The sequence below is a fragment of the Panicum virgatum genome, chromosome 8K (assembly GCF_016808335.1).
Source record: "Panicum virgatum strain AP13 chromosome 8K, P.virgatum_v5, whole genome shotgun sequence".
Classification (NCBI taxonomy): domain Eukaryota; kingdom Viridiplantae; phylum Streptophyta; class Magnoliopsida; order Poales; family Poaceae; genus Panicum; species Panicum virgatum.
In genome coordinates, this window is record NC_053143.1 from 46,762,037 (window position 1) to 46,774,727 (window position 12,691).

Consider the following 12,691-nt stretch of genomic DNA (forward strand, 5'->3'; position numbering starts at 1 on the left):
GTCCGTGCGCAGCGACGGCCAACGCGGCACGCATGCACGCGGTGGCTTGTCGCGGCGTGGTGCGGTCCGACGCGAGGTGCGCTCGCGGTGCAGCGGCTCGGCGTGAGCGCGGCGAGCGCGTGCGCGCGTAGCAACGGCTCGCGCGGTGCGAGCGGAGGGGCAGTGGCGGTACGCGCGCGTGTGAGCACGCGCGGGCAGGGAGGGCGTTGAGGCGTGGGAGGCGTCAACGGCGAGCGCGACGAGGCGGAGCTAGCAGGTACAGCGAGGCAGCACGGCGAGGGGCAGCGATGGACAGTGGAGCTTGGAGAGAGGAATTAGTGGTGATGGGCCGGCGGCTGGCAAGCGGCACTGCTCAGCGGCGACCGGCGTGGTCACCGAGGCGGGGACGCGGGTCTCCGGCGATGGGCGGCACGGCAGCGCAGCAAGCTGCCGAGGCGTGCGATAGCTCGTGTGCTTGCTGCTGCGGCCACGACGGAGCGTGTGCGAGCGACGAGGTGGGCAAGTGGGCACAACAGTGGAGACGCATGGGATGGGGCGAGCGCGGTCGTCGGCTTTTGCTCAGCGTGCGCGCTCGAGTGCGAGGGGGCCTGGCACAGTGAGTCTGCGAGTGGCATTGGATTCTCTCGAGAGCTCTGTAAGTGTGCAGGTGTGTGCGTACTGTGCATGGAGAGAAGGATGGAGTGAGATTAGAGAGAGAGGAAAAGAAAAAGGAAAAGGGAAAAGAAAAAAATTGAAAAAAAAAGAATAAGGGGAAGAGAGAGAGATTCGCTCGGCGGATTTCGTGGCGGCGACCGCGGCCGGTCGCGCACACGCGCTAGTCGGGCGTGGCACGGCGGTCGTCGGTACGCGACGCGCGGAATAGGAAAAAGAAAGAGACGACACAGTGATTGATTTCAGGTGTCGGGGCGGAGATCCGATGGGATAGGTTTCGGGAATTAGGGCTTAGGGGTTTAGGAAGATTTTGAGCTCAACGATGAAAAAGTTTTTAACAAAAAATTATTTTTAGCGGGTGTTTTAACTTGGTGAATTTTTCAGGACGTTACAACGGCGTCGGCTAAGTTAAGGAGGAAAGCGATGGCGAGTTCGAATAGATTGTCCGTGCGGCAGGAGCGCGAAAGATCTTGAAGGCGTTGTGGCACTTGGAGGGAGAGGTCGAACACGCAACATCGGAGGCGGCAGGTTTATCAGTTTGGGCTCGAAACCGGACGTAGCCAGGTGTACTGGTTTGGGCCTCAAACCGAGAGCGTGTCTAGTGCGGCGGGATAACGGTTGCGGAGGGCACGTAGCGTATCGCGAAACTTGCATCGAGGGCTCGAGACGAAGCGAAGTCGTGAAGTCCATCCGGTGGTCCAGTAAAAATTTGGACGGTTTTACCCTAGATGATATTTGTGTTGTGTGTTTCATGTAAGGACATTTTGATCATTCGCCAAGTAGGGCTGGGCAAAAAAAACCCGAGAACCGAGAACCGAACCGAAGTTACCGAGAACCGATATCGAAGAAACCGGAACCGAAGAAGTTCGGTTCCTGTTCGGTTCCATGATCTAAGGAACCGAAGTTCCTCGGGCTATTCGGTTCTTGGGCTCGGTTCTCCCGAAGAACCGAAATTCAGCCCATTAGGCCCAGTCTAAGGTTGCTGAGTTGCTGTAATGCGTGCTGCTACTATGTGTTGTGGTGACTTGAAGTTGGTCATTTGAATTTGAGACAACAAAAACATCTATGTGTTGTACTGTAATGCTTGCTGCTACTATAATGCTACCATTGTTTGTTTGAATTGAATGGGCTATTTTTATACATCTTGAAACTTCGGTTCCTTCGGTAAGTACCGGAACCGAACCGAACTACCCGAAACCGAAGTTGCTCGGTTCCTGACTCTAAAAAGAACCGATTGGTAACTATTATCTAGGAACCGAAGTTTTGTAATGTGGAGGAATTGCGTGAACAACCCACCTCTTGCATTCTTTGGTGGAGGTCTTCTCGTTTGTTTTATGTGAGTTTGGGTTAGGGTTTAAGAGAGAGAGAGGAGGGAATCTTTGATTTGATCTTTTTTGGGCAATTTTTCATTCATTGATTTGGCTACGATTTGGATCAGATTTCTTGAGGGGTTTTGTTGCTAGGATCTTTGGGAGCAACTTTGGTTCGATCATCTCTTAAATTCCTCGCAAATTCGGTCCGAATTTTTAGATTTCGTCGAGATCGTGTTCTTCAAGGGGCTTTCGGTTTTTCGTTCGATTCAGGATGAATTCTTAGTCTTTTTGCGAGCTTCTTCATGAATCTGTTAGGACCTTTAGTTGCGCATCTATGGATGAAGTTTCATCTTGTTTCGTCGATTATTGAGGAAGTAATTTGAGTTTGTTTGTTCGGTTTCGTTCTACCCCTTTTCCCTTTTCTTGTCTGTCCGTCGGGTGCAGACCGAGCTCGCGAGGGGAGACAGAGCAGACGCGGCGTTTGCTTCCAGGCCGGGCTTGGGGGCGCAGCTGCCCACCACACCACCAGGCAGGGCGGCGCGGCCAGCGGCAGCCTACTGCTGCAGTCACTGAACAAACTTAATGATGACAGGGACGGTCCTTGACCTTAATGCATTGATAAGAGAAAATTCATCGTCAGTGTACAAAGACGCCTCTCAAGCACAGAAAAAGGCAACAGGACATCCGAGCTGGGTGGTCACCAATCCAAGCTCCCAAAAATATCACCAAAGCTGGGTGGATGGTCACCAGTCCAGACTCCAGACACTGAAACATTTAGTAGGATAACTGACTCCAAGACCAAACGATGGCCAAAAGAGAGGAAGAGAAACTGCAGGAGAAAAGATACATAAGGCTCTTCTTCTGATGCAGAAAAACTAAGGACACGGGGTTCGCTAGCATTGCTGCTTAGTAATTCCGCGTGCATCTCAATCAACCCTGCCAAAACACCAAAGATGTTAATCAGCACATTGGCATAGCCAGTATAGCGTCAAGCATGTCAGCATCAGCATATTCACATCATACAGACTTCAACTATAGCTTGATGAGAAGAAAAAAGATATGTTGGTCCAGATCTGAACAAGGATTTGCACTTTGTCAGATAACATGTGAAACAGATTGACGAATTATTTAAAACATGTACATGCTAAGAGTATGAAGTACACCAACAGAGTAGGAGCACAAATTTTGTATTTCAGTTCACTCTGTTAACGCAATCTTATGCATTACAATGGAAATCATTATACAGGCTTATAAACATATATTAGAATTTTGTGCACTGGACCACTTAATTATCTAAATTGCAACGTCTCAAGGGCATGGAGTTTTGCTAAGAAAAGGACACAAATTAAGGCCATAGGCAGAGGCACCTTACAAAATGGAGAACCAGATTTTGGTTGAAACTTAGTGCAATAATAATGTCAATAGTTTACTAGCATCAAATACTAGTTATAGGTCCTAATCCCTAAACCCTATATCCATTAGATTAGTAAAGTAGTAAGACACATGATCTACATCACCATTTCAGGAGGAATATATCTTCTAGGCATGAGTATTCGGCCATCAAAACTGAATCAGTATTTAGGATCTTTGATACTTTGTTTAAGTTTTATCATATTCATGTGTCAGGAGGCATTACTAGACGTAAGGTTTGGCCCGACAGAGTGTCCAAGGAAAAGCATTGTAATTACTCCGCACAACTCCATTAGAATTTACAGCTAATCAAGGCACAGTTAAACTCGACATCCAAGTTATGTTATTATGAACTGATTGTTAATTTTTTTTATGCTTTGCGACTCCTTGATCAGAAAGGTTTACATGACCATTGCTTAATGGTCAGAAAGTATTTTCTTTTCCAAAAATGAATTTACCAGCCTACCCCAACTTGCTTGGGAAAAAAAGGCTATGTTGTATGTTGTTGTTGTAAAAATGAATTTACCTGCAGTTAGTTCTGATGTCCACAATGCTAAGTTATCCTTGAGAAGCTGCATCATAAGCGTGCTATCCTTGTAAATCCCCTCACCAGCAGAATTAATCTCAGCAAGAGCCTCATCAAATGCTTGTTTTGCCACTTGGCAAGCTCTGAAAAAGAGATAAAACATAAAAAATCAGTGACTAAAGTTGATGCTTTTTATAAACTGGTGGCCCATCAAGAAGCATACTGGAATGACATTATGACAACAAATCTACCAAGTGCCCAACATGCAGAGTCTAGGGGACGAAAACACTATCATCTCAAAAGTCATTCTAGAGAAAGGGCAGAATCAACAAATCTACCATGTGCCCAACTAGCATCCAGTGGGTTCAGACTGTCAAAGTATCTCACTAAACATTGTATTTGTGGGATTTATGTGAATGGCTAAATGTCTCATGATGCCTTGTTGGGGCAAACAAAATCAAATTTAACTTACTAATAAATCATCCACTAGAGGCGAACAGTTCATTTGATTTGAAAGTGGTCACCTCATGGCAAGTAGGCCCATGTTTCAAAACAAGAAGCATGACTGGATCGGAATATCTATCATAAAATTTGAAATACCAATCAAAAGAGAGAAAGGAGCCATCGAGGATGAGTGACCTCTCATGCGAGTTCATTATCTCATAAAACAAGACCGAAAAATTGAGGGCAAGGCCAAGTCTGATTTGGTGAGCAGGTGAGAGCTCACTGGAGGCAACAACCATGGCGTGCTGCAGCAAATGTTTGTTAATTTGGCAGAAAGAGAAAGCCTTTTCCAAAAGATTCATTAGAGGCCATGTAAAATCCTTGGAACATTTTGAACCTGATACGCCATAAGTGACTGATCAGCAGCAGCCTTCTTTTCAGTTCCAGTGCTAAATTCAGCCAAGTAACGATAGTAGTCCCCTTTCCTGCAACAGTTTAGGAGAATAGGAGTCATATCCAAAGCAGGTAAGAAAAAGATTACATAGGACAATAGAGTATAATTGGAGCATGCACACGCTATAGAAACAAGCTTTTCCAAATGGATCATCAGGGATCCATATAGACCATGTAAAATTCCTAGTATCATCCTACAGTATCAGATACACAAGGGACTGATGAACTAGTGAAGGACCATCCAATTCTCTAATATGCTGTATCGAAACAATATTGAACGAGACAATGAGAAACCAAACTAATCATTGTACATATTTTCAATAAACAATGAACAAAAAAGTTTCAGCTTACTACTTGTATAGAGGAGCCAATTTGTAAAACTGTGCAGCAGGCTAGCCTCAGATATAGAGAAGTTCACAGCAAAGAGACTAAAAGGCAGGACAATGTAAAACTATTGTTGTATCGTTAAATAATAACCCCTGACTCCCTGAACAGTTGGAGACCAAGAGCATTATCTACTCTTTAAATCTTATTCCCTTTTCTTTTTTATGGAAGAACACCTTACCTGATAAAAATGTATTAACAATTGTACTTAAACATTTGTGCCTTTGCATTGATTAAACTGAAGTAACTTGGACTAAACCCAACACCCATATTTTAATTCCACTAGGAAAGAAGTAGCATCTACTATTATTTGAGAAGTAGCTCTGTGCTCCTCTAAAAGAAAAATGAACTGATAATACAAACACATAACATTAGTGATGTGGTCGTGTGCACCATCTCCTTACTTCAAAATATGTGCAGCTTTCTTTTCTTTTTCATAATAGCGCTACCTTTTAAAACAGAACTAGAAGTGGAAACGAATTTTGGGATCCAGTGGCACAAAACATATGTCAGCCATGGAAAAATGACCAAGTTACCAAGCCATAACCAGACAGTCCCCCCCCCCCCCCCCTTCTTTTTTTCGGACCTCCTTCTATCAAGTTCATTCATCAAAGCTTAGGAAAGGATTTACCATTATTTTTTTGGGAGGAAATAAGCTCTTCAAATAGATTTGAGCTCAAAATTGTTTATAGTTTTGGCAAAAGATTGTGATATCAAATTTACCTGGAAAATATTAATGAGATATCGATAGAAATTAACTCTGGGCGTAATAATCAGAAAATAGTCAGAAAAGTATATGGCAAATGAAACAGAGCACTGAATCAAGGAATCTGCACATACATCTTATAAAAGAACATGACATTTTCACCCGAATTGGCCAAGGGAAGGCAATGAATAGCGATGATTGACAGTACTTCATTGCAAACCTTCCTTAGTTCATCTTCTACTTTATTTTTGTAGGCATCTATCATCACACCAGCCTGATCACCAGTTGTCAATTTTTGCTCAAATGAACAAATGATTCTCCATGATGCTCTCTTTGCCCCAATAGTGTTCTTGAAACCTACTGAGAATAAATGCCTTTCTTCAGCACTCATATCCACATCCATCCTAGCAAGCTTTTTCACAAATTCAACCATATCTGTCGATCATGAATTGAGTTAAGACATAAGACTAACTTTAGACAAACAAGCGCAATTAAATTAAGGTGCACCCTGAATACTGCAATCATAACCTAACCTGAAGGGTTAGTTTGGGGACAGAACAGGTTCCATTATAAACAGATATTAGTTCCTCATGTCAAGCTATTAATTCTCTTTGCAATTTTAAAAGTTCGATATTATATCGGATAAGTCACTGATTTACATTAAAGCTACATGTTGGAAGGTCTAGATTAAGTCCAAAGACATAAGAGATGGGCAAAAACAATATAAAGGAGTCCAGAATTATGCCAATAGTAGGATGCTAGGTTGCTAGCTCAAACCACAATAGATACTAGACAGAAAAAAGGACATGACTTTATAAATTGCTGAACTTCTTCTCACATTAAACTAAAACTAGAAATGTGGAGTGGATGGTTGATTCCATAGTTCCACTTATTCCACACTTGCAGAGTCGAATACTGATAATCTGATGCTGAATAGATTGGATAGAGATATATGAGTATGTTTATCCATTGTTATGCATCATCCATGATTCCAAGATCCTTCTTTTCCAACAGATGAACATACCAATGAATAAAAAAGCAACACAAGGGCACCCACCACACAAAATTGGTCCCCAGAAAACATCATTGACATACAATCTACTCTGATCGACCAAGCAACAATTCTTCCTTTTGCACGAACAAATCAATAGTGCCAGAAACAAACAAAACCAGTCAGAACCACTCAGCAGTCACAAGATTGGCCCCAAAATGGTAACAAAAAAGTCATCTTTTTCAGGAAACAAATGACATTCGTACATGCACTGCTGGAAACAATCAAAATCGCCCTCAAATTCAACAAGGAGTAGCAGCAACTAGCCCGGAACATCATAGGGAAGGACCTGACTGGTCAAACTGTACACATTCTGAGCTTTCCATTCCAGGACAGGAGAAACAAAAATCGCTGCAACTGTCAGCAGATTACTGCTCACACATGCAACTAGTGAGCAAAGACTAATCCAAAAACGTAGAATCATTGGAGAACACACCCAATTTCTCCCCCAAACTCCACCAAAGAACGGACAATGGATCCCCCAAAATGCAGGGGACCAGAATGATGACACTGTACACAAGCAAGGCGTAACTGAGAACAGGGGAGATCCCTCACAGTCTTATCGCCGGCCTGCTCAGCGAGCTTGGCTAGGCATACAACCTTATTCCGCTCCTGAGTCCCAAGTCCCAACTCTCCAGTTCCCCCTCTTCAACTTCCTAGATGGAAGGTGGGCTCCTCCCTTTCCTTTTTTTTTCTACTTTTGGGACCAGATGGCTTGGTTCTTGCTGATGATATCCCCATATCTGTGGTGCCTTCTGATTAGCAGCAACGGAACTGATTTTGGTCTACCGAAGGAACTGATAATGATTTTAAGTCATGATTTTTATTTACTTCCAAAAGGTCTCTCTTATTTTTGCCAAAGGAAGAGAACTATATATAATAAGTAGGTGATGCTCCTACTGTTTCATAATAATTAAAAAAAAAGCTAAATTAGTTCCTAGGAGGGAGGGTGTCCTGGAAACAAAAGACTCAGAATCATGGTGTTTCCACTTTTCAGAGGGAATATCAAAGCTTAGGCTAGAAGAACTTCATAGCCCGTCTCCAAGATTAATGGAACCAGAAGCACTATGGAAGTAATCATATGTTTTTTTAAATGTCAAAATCAACCTCATAGTGCTCAGGTCAAGACATTGGCTGGCAGGGCTCAAGTTAAACAATCCTTACACGACATAATGAAATAACTAGAACATTGCGCGGCGTTGCCGCGCAGAAATATGCCCTCCAGTTCAGGTTTATTTTAAGAAATTGAACTGCAAAAGTCCGGGGGGTTTTTGTAAAATTGGTAGACTGCGGGGGTTATTTGGTAAATTTGGCGTCAACGGAGTACCGGTCGATTACTGAAAAGTTCAAGGGGTTTTTCATAAAATTGATGGACTTCATAATTATTTTAACAAAGTCCAGGGTTTTTTTTACAAAATTCACGGAGTACGGCACGATTACTAAAAGTTCAGGTTTTTTTTAAAGTAAGGTTCCACAAAGTCCGAGGGGTTTTCCGTTAAATTGATGGACTCCGTGTTCATTTTAACAAAGTTCGGGGTTTTTTTTGCAAAATTTACGTCCATATCTATTCCTGATCGTCGGATCGCGATTCGACGGCCAATATTTTCGGAGCTGACGTGGCCCATCTCCCTGGCCGCGAGCGCGACCAGGGTTCAGTATTGAAAGATTTGCAATCTAACGACATAGGTCATAAGTGATGAGCATCAAATGGTGGCCAAATTGCCAAGAATATTGGGTACCGGTAGATGGGTAGAAACAATAAAAAGCAGTCTGGAATTATGCCATTCCACCATATGGGGTTGCTAGGCTGCTAGCTCAAACCACTCTAAACAGAAGAAAAAAAAAGATATGACCATATAAATTGCTTATTCTTTTTGAGAATTTTTACACTAAACTAAAACCCCAAATGTGACCATATAAACTTCTTCCATCCTTGTAGAGTCTAATAGCTGTCATGTGCACTAGGTTATAAATAGAATGGATATCTACGACAATGTTTTTATAAAAAGAATTTTCATGCACCATCCATGGTACCAAGATCATTCTTTTCCTCATAGCAACATCAAAAGCAGTAGAAAAGCAACCCAAGGGCACTTGACAGTCAACTCATAGAATTGGCCCCCACAAAATATCAGACACATATAACCTCATTATTCCCCTCAACAGCCACAAATCAACAGAACTAGAAGCAATAGAAAGCTGTCAGAAACACTCAGCAACCGCAAGATTGCTCCCAAAACTGCCATCAAAATGATATCTTTCTATCTATCTATCGAAGCGGAACACGTCGTGCCCTGCAGTGCTGGAAACGATCAAACCGGTCCCCCCAAAATCAACGAAATGTCCCTGAAATTAGCCCGGAATCATCACAGTGGGGATCCACCAATAGAACCACTACACATTCAGAGGATTTTTGCTCCAGCACGGAAGAAACCCCCAAAAAAAATCTCTGCGGCGGCCGGCAGGTTGCTGTTCAGACTTGAAGCAAGTAAGCCAAACACTGATGCAACCGCGCCGGATCGAAGGCCAACGACGCCCAATTCCTTTCCGGCAAAGAACAGAGCACGGATTTCCCCATAATGCAGGGCACCAAGAACGACACCACTGCAGACAAGCATCAACCAAGCAAGGCGCAACCAGTGGATGGGATCCCTTACCGTCGTATCGCTCCGCCTGCTCGGCGAGCTTGGCCAGGCACACGACCTTCTCCCGCTCCTCCATCTCCTTCCCCGCCGGCGCCGATCCCTTCCTGGCTTCCCCTCTCCCAACTCCCCAGTTCCCCTCTTCACCTTCCTAAAACGGAAGGTGAGCTCCCCTTGCCTTTTTCTACTTTTGGGACCGGATGGCTCAGTTCTTGCTGATGGTGTCCCCATATATCATATATGTGGTGCCTTCTGATTAGCAGCAGCTGCAGCAATGATTTTGGTGTGGCCCTTGTGCTGACAGTTGGGCATTTCCCTTTGGCCCCAGGAAGCTCCCATCCACAGCCATAACTAAACTTGTATTTTTTTCTCTCTCTCTCTCTCTACTTTGATGAAGGAAAAAGATCACACTCACACCTTTAGCAAACTTGTCATTCATCGGCAGGGTGATCTGGTCGTTTGGGAGTGCTAGGTTGATAGCACCAAATTAAACAAGTTGAAAATGGGTTTGACTTTTATTAATTTTACTTCTACATTTTCAGTTGTTCTTAGAGAAGTTTGGAGTGCCTCCTTCTTTTTACCCCTCTCAGCATAAAAGAAGGATATCAACAATGACTAGGGAATGGAACTGGAGTATAAAATTGGGTTTGGTTATCCTGGACAGCTCCTCAAGTTAGCTAATATTATCCTTCTCCCTGACTTTTCATTTCTGTTTTTGAAGCTCACTTCATTTGATCTGCTTTTTTTTCTTTGTTCTCCTTGACAGAGACCTACCACTTTTGATGACAAAAGATAGTATGGCCACCTTTAGTCACATCCCAATTTCTTATTCCGTTCCATCCATCATGCAGTTTGCTTTTCAGCAACACTCTGTTTTTTTAAAAAAGAAAAAAAATTGCTGCCCCTAGCTTAGGTGTCCAAGAGATCAGGATTTTGTAATCCCAAATCGATTGTTTAGTCGATCATGGGACCATTGTTTACGGAAGACTTGGTGCACGTGTTAGGTGATGGTGGCCTCGGGAAAGAGTTTGGACCAAGGGACGTACGGCAATCGCAAGCTTACAGCTCACATGTCACATGACACCTAGGTTCAGTGTTGGAAAGTTAGGCTTGTAGTACATCTATACACGTCTAAATAGCCAAACAATTGGTCCCCTTATGCCATGCTGGGAGCATACGTGGGGAGTCCCAAATGGAGCCAACCCAGACCCAGCCAGAGCCAGAGTCCCAAACTGCCATCAAAATGATACCTTTCTATCGAAGCGGAACACGTCGTGCCCCTGCAGTGATGGAAACGATCAAACCGGTCCCCCCAAAATCAACGAAATGTCCCTGAAATTAGCCCGGAATCATCACAGATCCACCGATTGAACCACTGCACATTCAGAGGATTTTTGCTCCAGCACGGAAGAAACCCCCCAAAAAAAATCGCTGCGGCGGCCGGCAGGTTGCTGTTCAGACCTTGAAGCAAGCAAGCTAACACTGATGCAACCACGTCGGATCGAAGGCCAGCGACGCCCAATTCCTTTCGGACAAAGAACAGAGCACGGATTTGCCCATAATGCAGGGCGCCAAGAACGACGCCACTGCAGACAAGCATCAACCAAGCAAGGCGCAACCGGCGGATGGGATCCCTTACCGTCTTATCGCTCCGCCTGCTCGGCGAGCTTGGCCAGGCACAAGACCTTCTCCCGCTCCTCCATCTCCTCCCCCGCCGGTGCCGATCCCTTCCTGGCTCCCCCTCGCCCAACTCCCCAGTTCCCCTCTTCACCTTCCTAAAACGGAAGGTGAGCTCCCTTTGCCTTTTTCTACTTTTGGGACCGGATGGCTCAGTTCTTGCTGATGGTGTGTGTGGTGCCTTCTGATTAGCGGCAGCTGCAGCAATGATTCTGGTCTAATGTGAATGCACTGATAGCGATTTTTGTTGTGGACCTTGTGCTGACAGTTGGGCATTTCCCTTTGGCCCCAGGAAGCTCCCATCCACAGCCATAACTAAACTTGTTTTTTTTTCCTCATTTACTTTGATGAAGGGAAAAGATCACACTCACACCTTTAGCGCAAAGTTTTTATTTCAAAGGGATGGTGATTTGGTTGTTTGGGAGTGCTAGGTTGATAGCACCAAATTAAACAAAGATAGAAATGTGTTTGACTTTCATTAATTTTACTTCTACATTTTCAGTTGTTCTTTGAGAAGTTTGGAGTGCCTTCTTCTTCCCCCCCCCCCCCCCCCCCCCCCCCCTCTCAGCATAAAAGAAGGATATCAACAATGACTATGGAATGGAACTGGAGTATAAAATTGGGTTTGGTTATCCTGGACAGCTCCTCAAGTTTGCTAATATTATCCTTCTCCCTGACTTTCATTTCTGTTTTTGATCTGCTTTTTTTTCTCTCCTTGACAGACACCTACCACTTTTGATGGCAAAAGATAGCATGGCCACCTTTAGTCACATCCCAATTTCTTATTCCGTTCCATCCATCATGCAGTTTGCTTTTCAGCAACACTCTGTTTTTTTTAAAAAGAAAAAAATTGCTGCCCCTAGCTTAGGTGTCCAAGAGATTAGGATTTTGTAATCCCAAATGGATTGTTTAGTCGACTATGGGGCCATTGTTTACGGGAGACTTGGGGCACGTGTTAGGTGATGGTTGTCTCGGGAAAGAGTTTGGACCAAGGGGCGTACGGCAATCGCAAGCTTACAGCTCACATGTCACATGTCAAGGGCGTACGGCAATCGCAAGCTTACAGCTCAAATGAACTAGCGCTATTACGGTGCTACGCCGGTCGGAGCATCTGCGCCGGTCAGTACATCCATGCGGATAAGGCAGCGAGATCCCGATATAAGATTTTCCCCAGGCGTAGCACCATAATAGCGATAGGCCATTTGTATAAAATACAATATCGTTGGGCCCATCTGTCGGAGACTCAACGGCCATGTACGCGCCTCCCTTGAGATACAATTTCAGTACTATTACAGACTTGTTTTTAAATTAATTATGAATTAGAATAGAATTATGAAAGTACCTTATTGATATTGCAGCATAAGGCAATGGCTGCCTCCAATTGTGGAGGATTTTCATGGACCGAAGAAAAATCTAGTATAATACTTGATATCA

General features: G+C 44.1%; 1 protein-coding gene across 2 annotated transcripts; it reads right to left on the reverse strand.

Annotated features, from left to right (window-relative positions):
• Positions 1-2,547: 2,547 nt before the first annotated feature.
• On the reverse strand, positions 2,548-9,788 carry LOC120644909 (putative 14-3-3-like protein GF14-H). 2 transcript variants are annotated; one of them, XM_039921653.1, is made up of 6 exons: positions 9,596-9,788; positions 6,022-6,322; positions 4,742-4,829; positions 4,540-4,649; positions 3,901-4,043; positions 2,548-2,900 (listed from the first exon to the last, which is right to left on the reverse strand). In XM_039921653.1, exons 1-6 carry the CDS (start codon positions 9,657-9,659, stop codon positions 2,662-2,664), a joined length of 945 nt encoding a protein of 314 aa, XP_039777587.1. In that variant the 5' UTR covers positions 9,660-9,788; the 3' UTR covers positions 2,548-2,661. The 2 variants fall into 2 exon arrangements, with proteins under 2 accessions (XP_039777587.1, XP_039777588.1); XM_039921654.1 differs by lacking the exon at positions 9,596-9,788 and adding an exon at positions 7,494-8,062.
• Between the last annotated feature and the right edge of the window lie 2,903 nt (positions 9,789-12,691).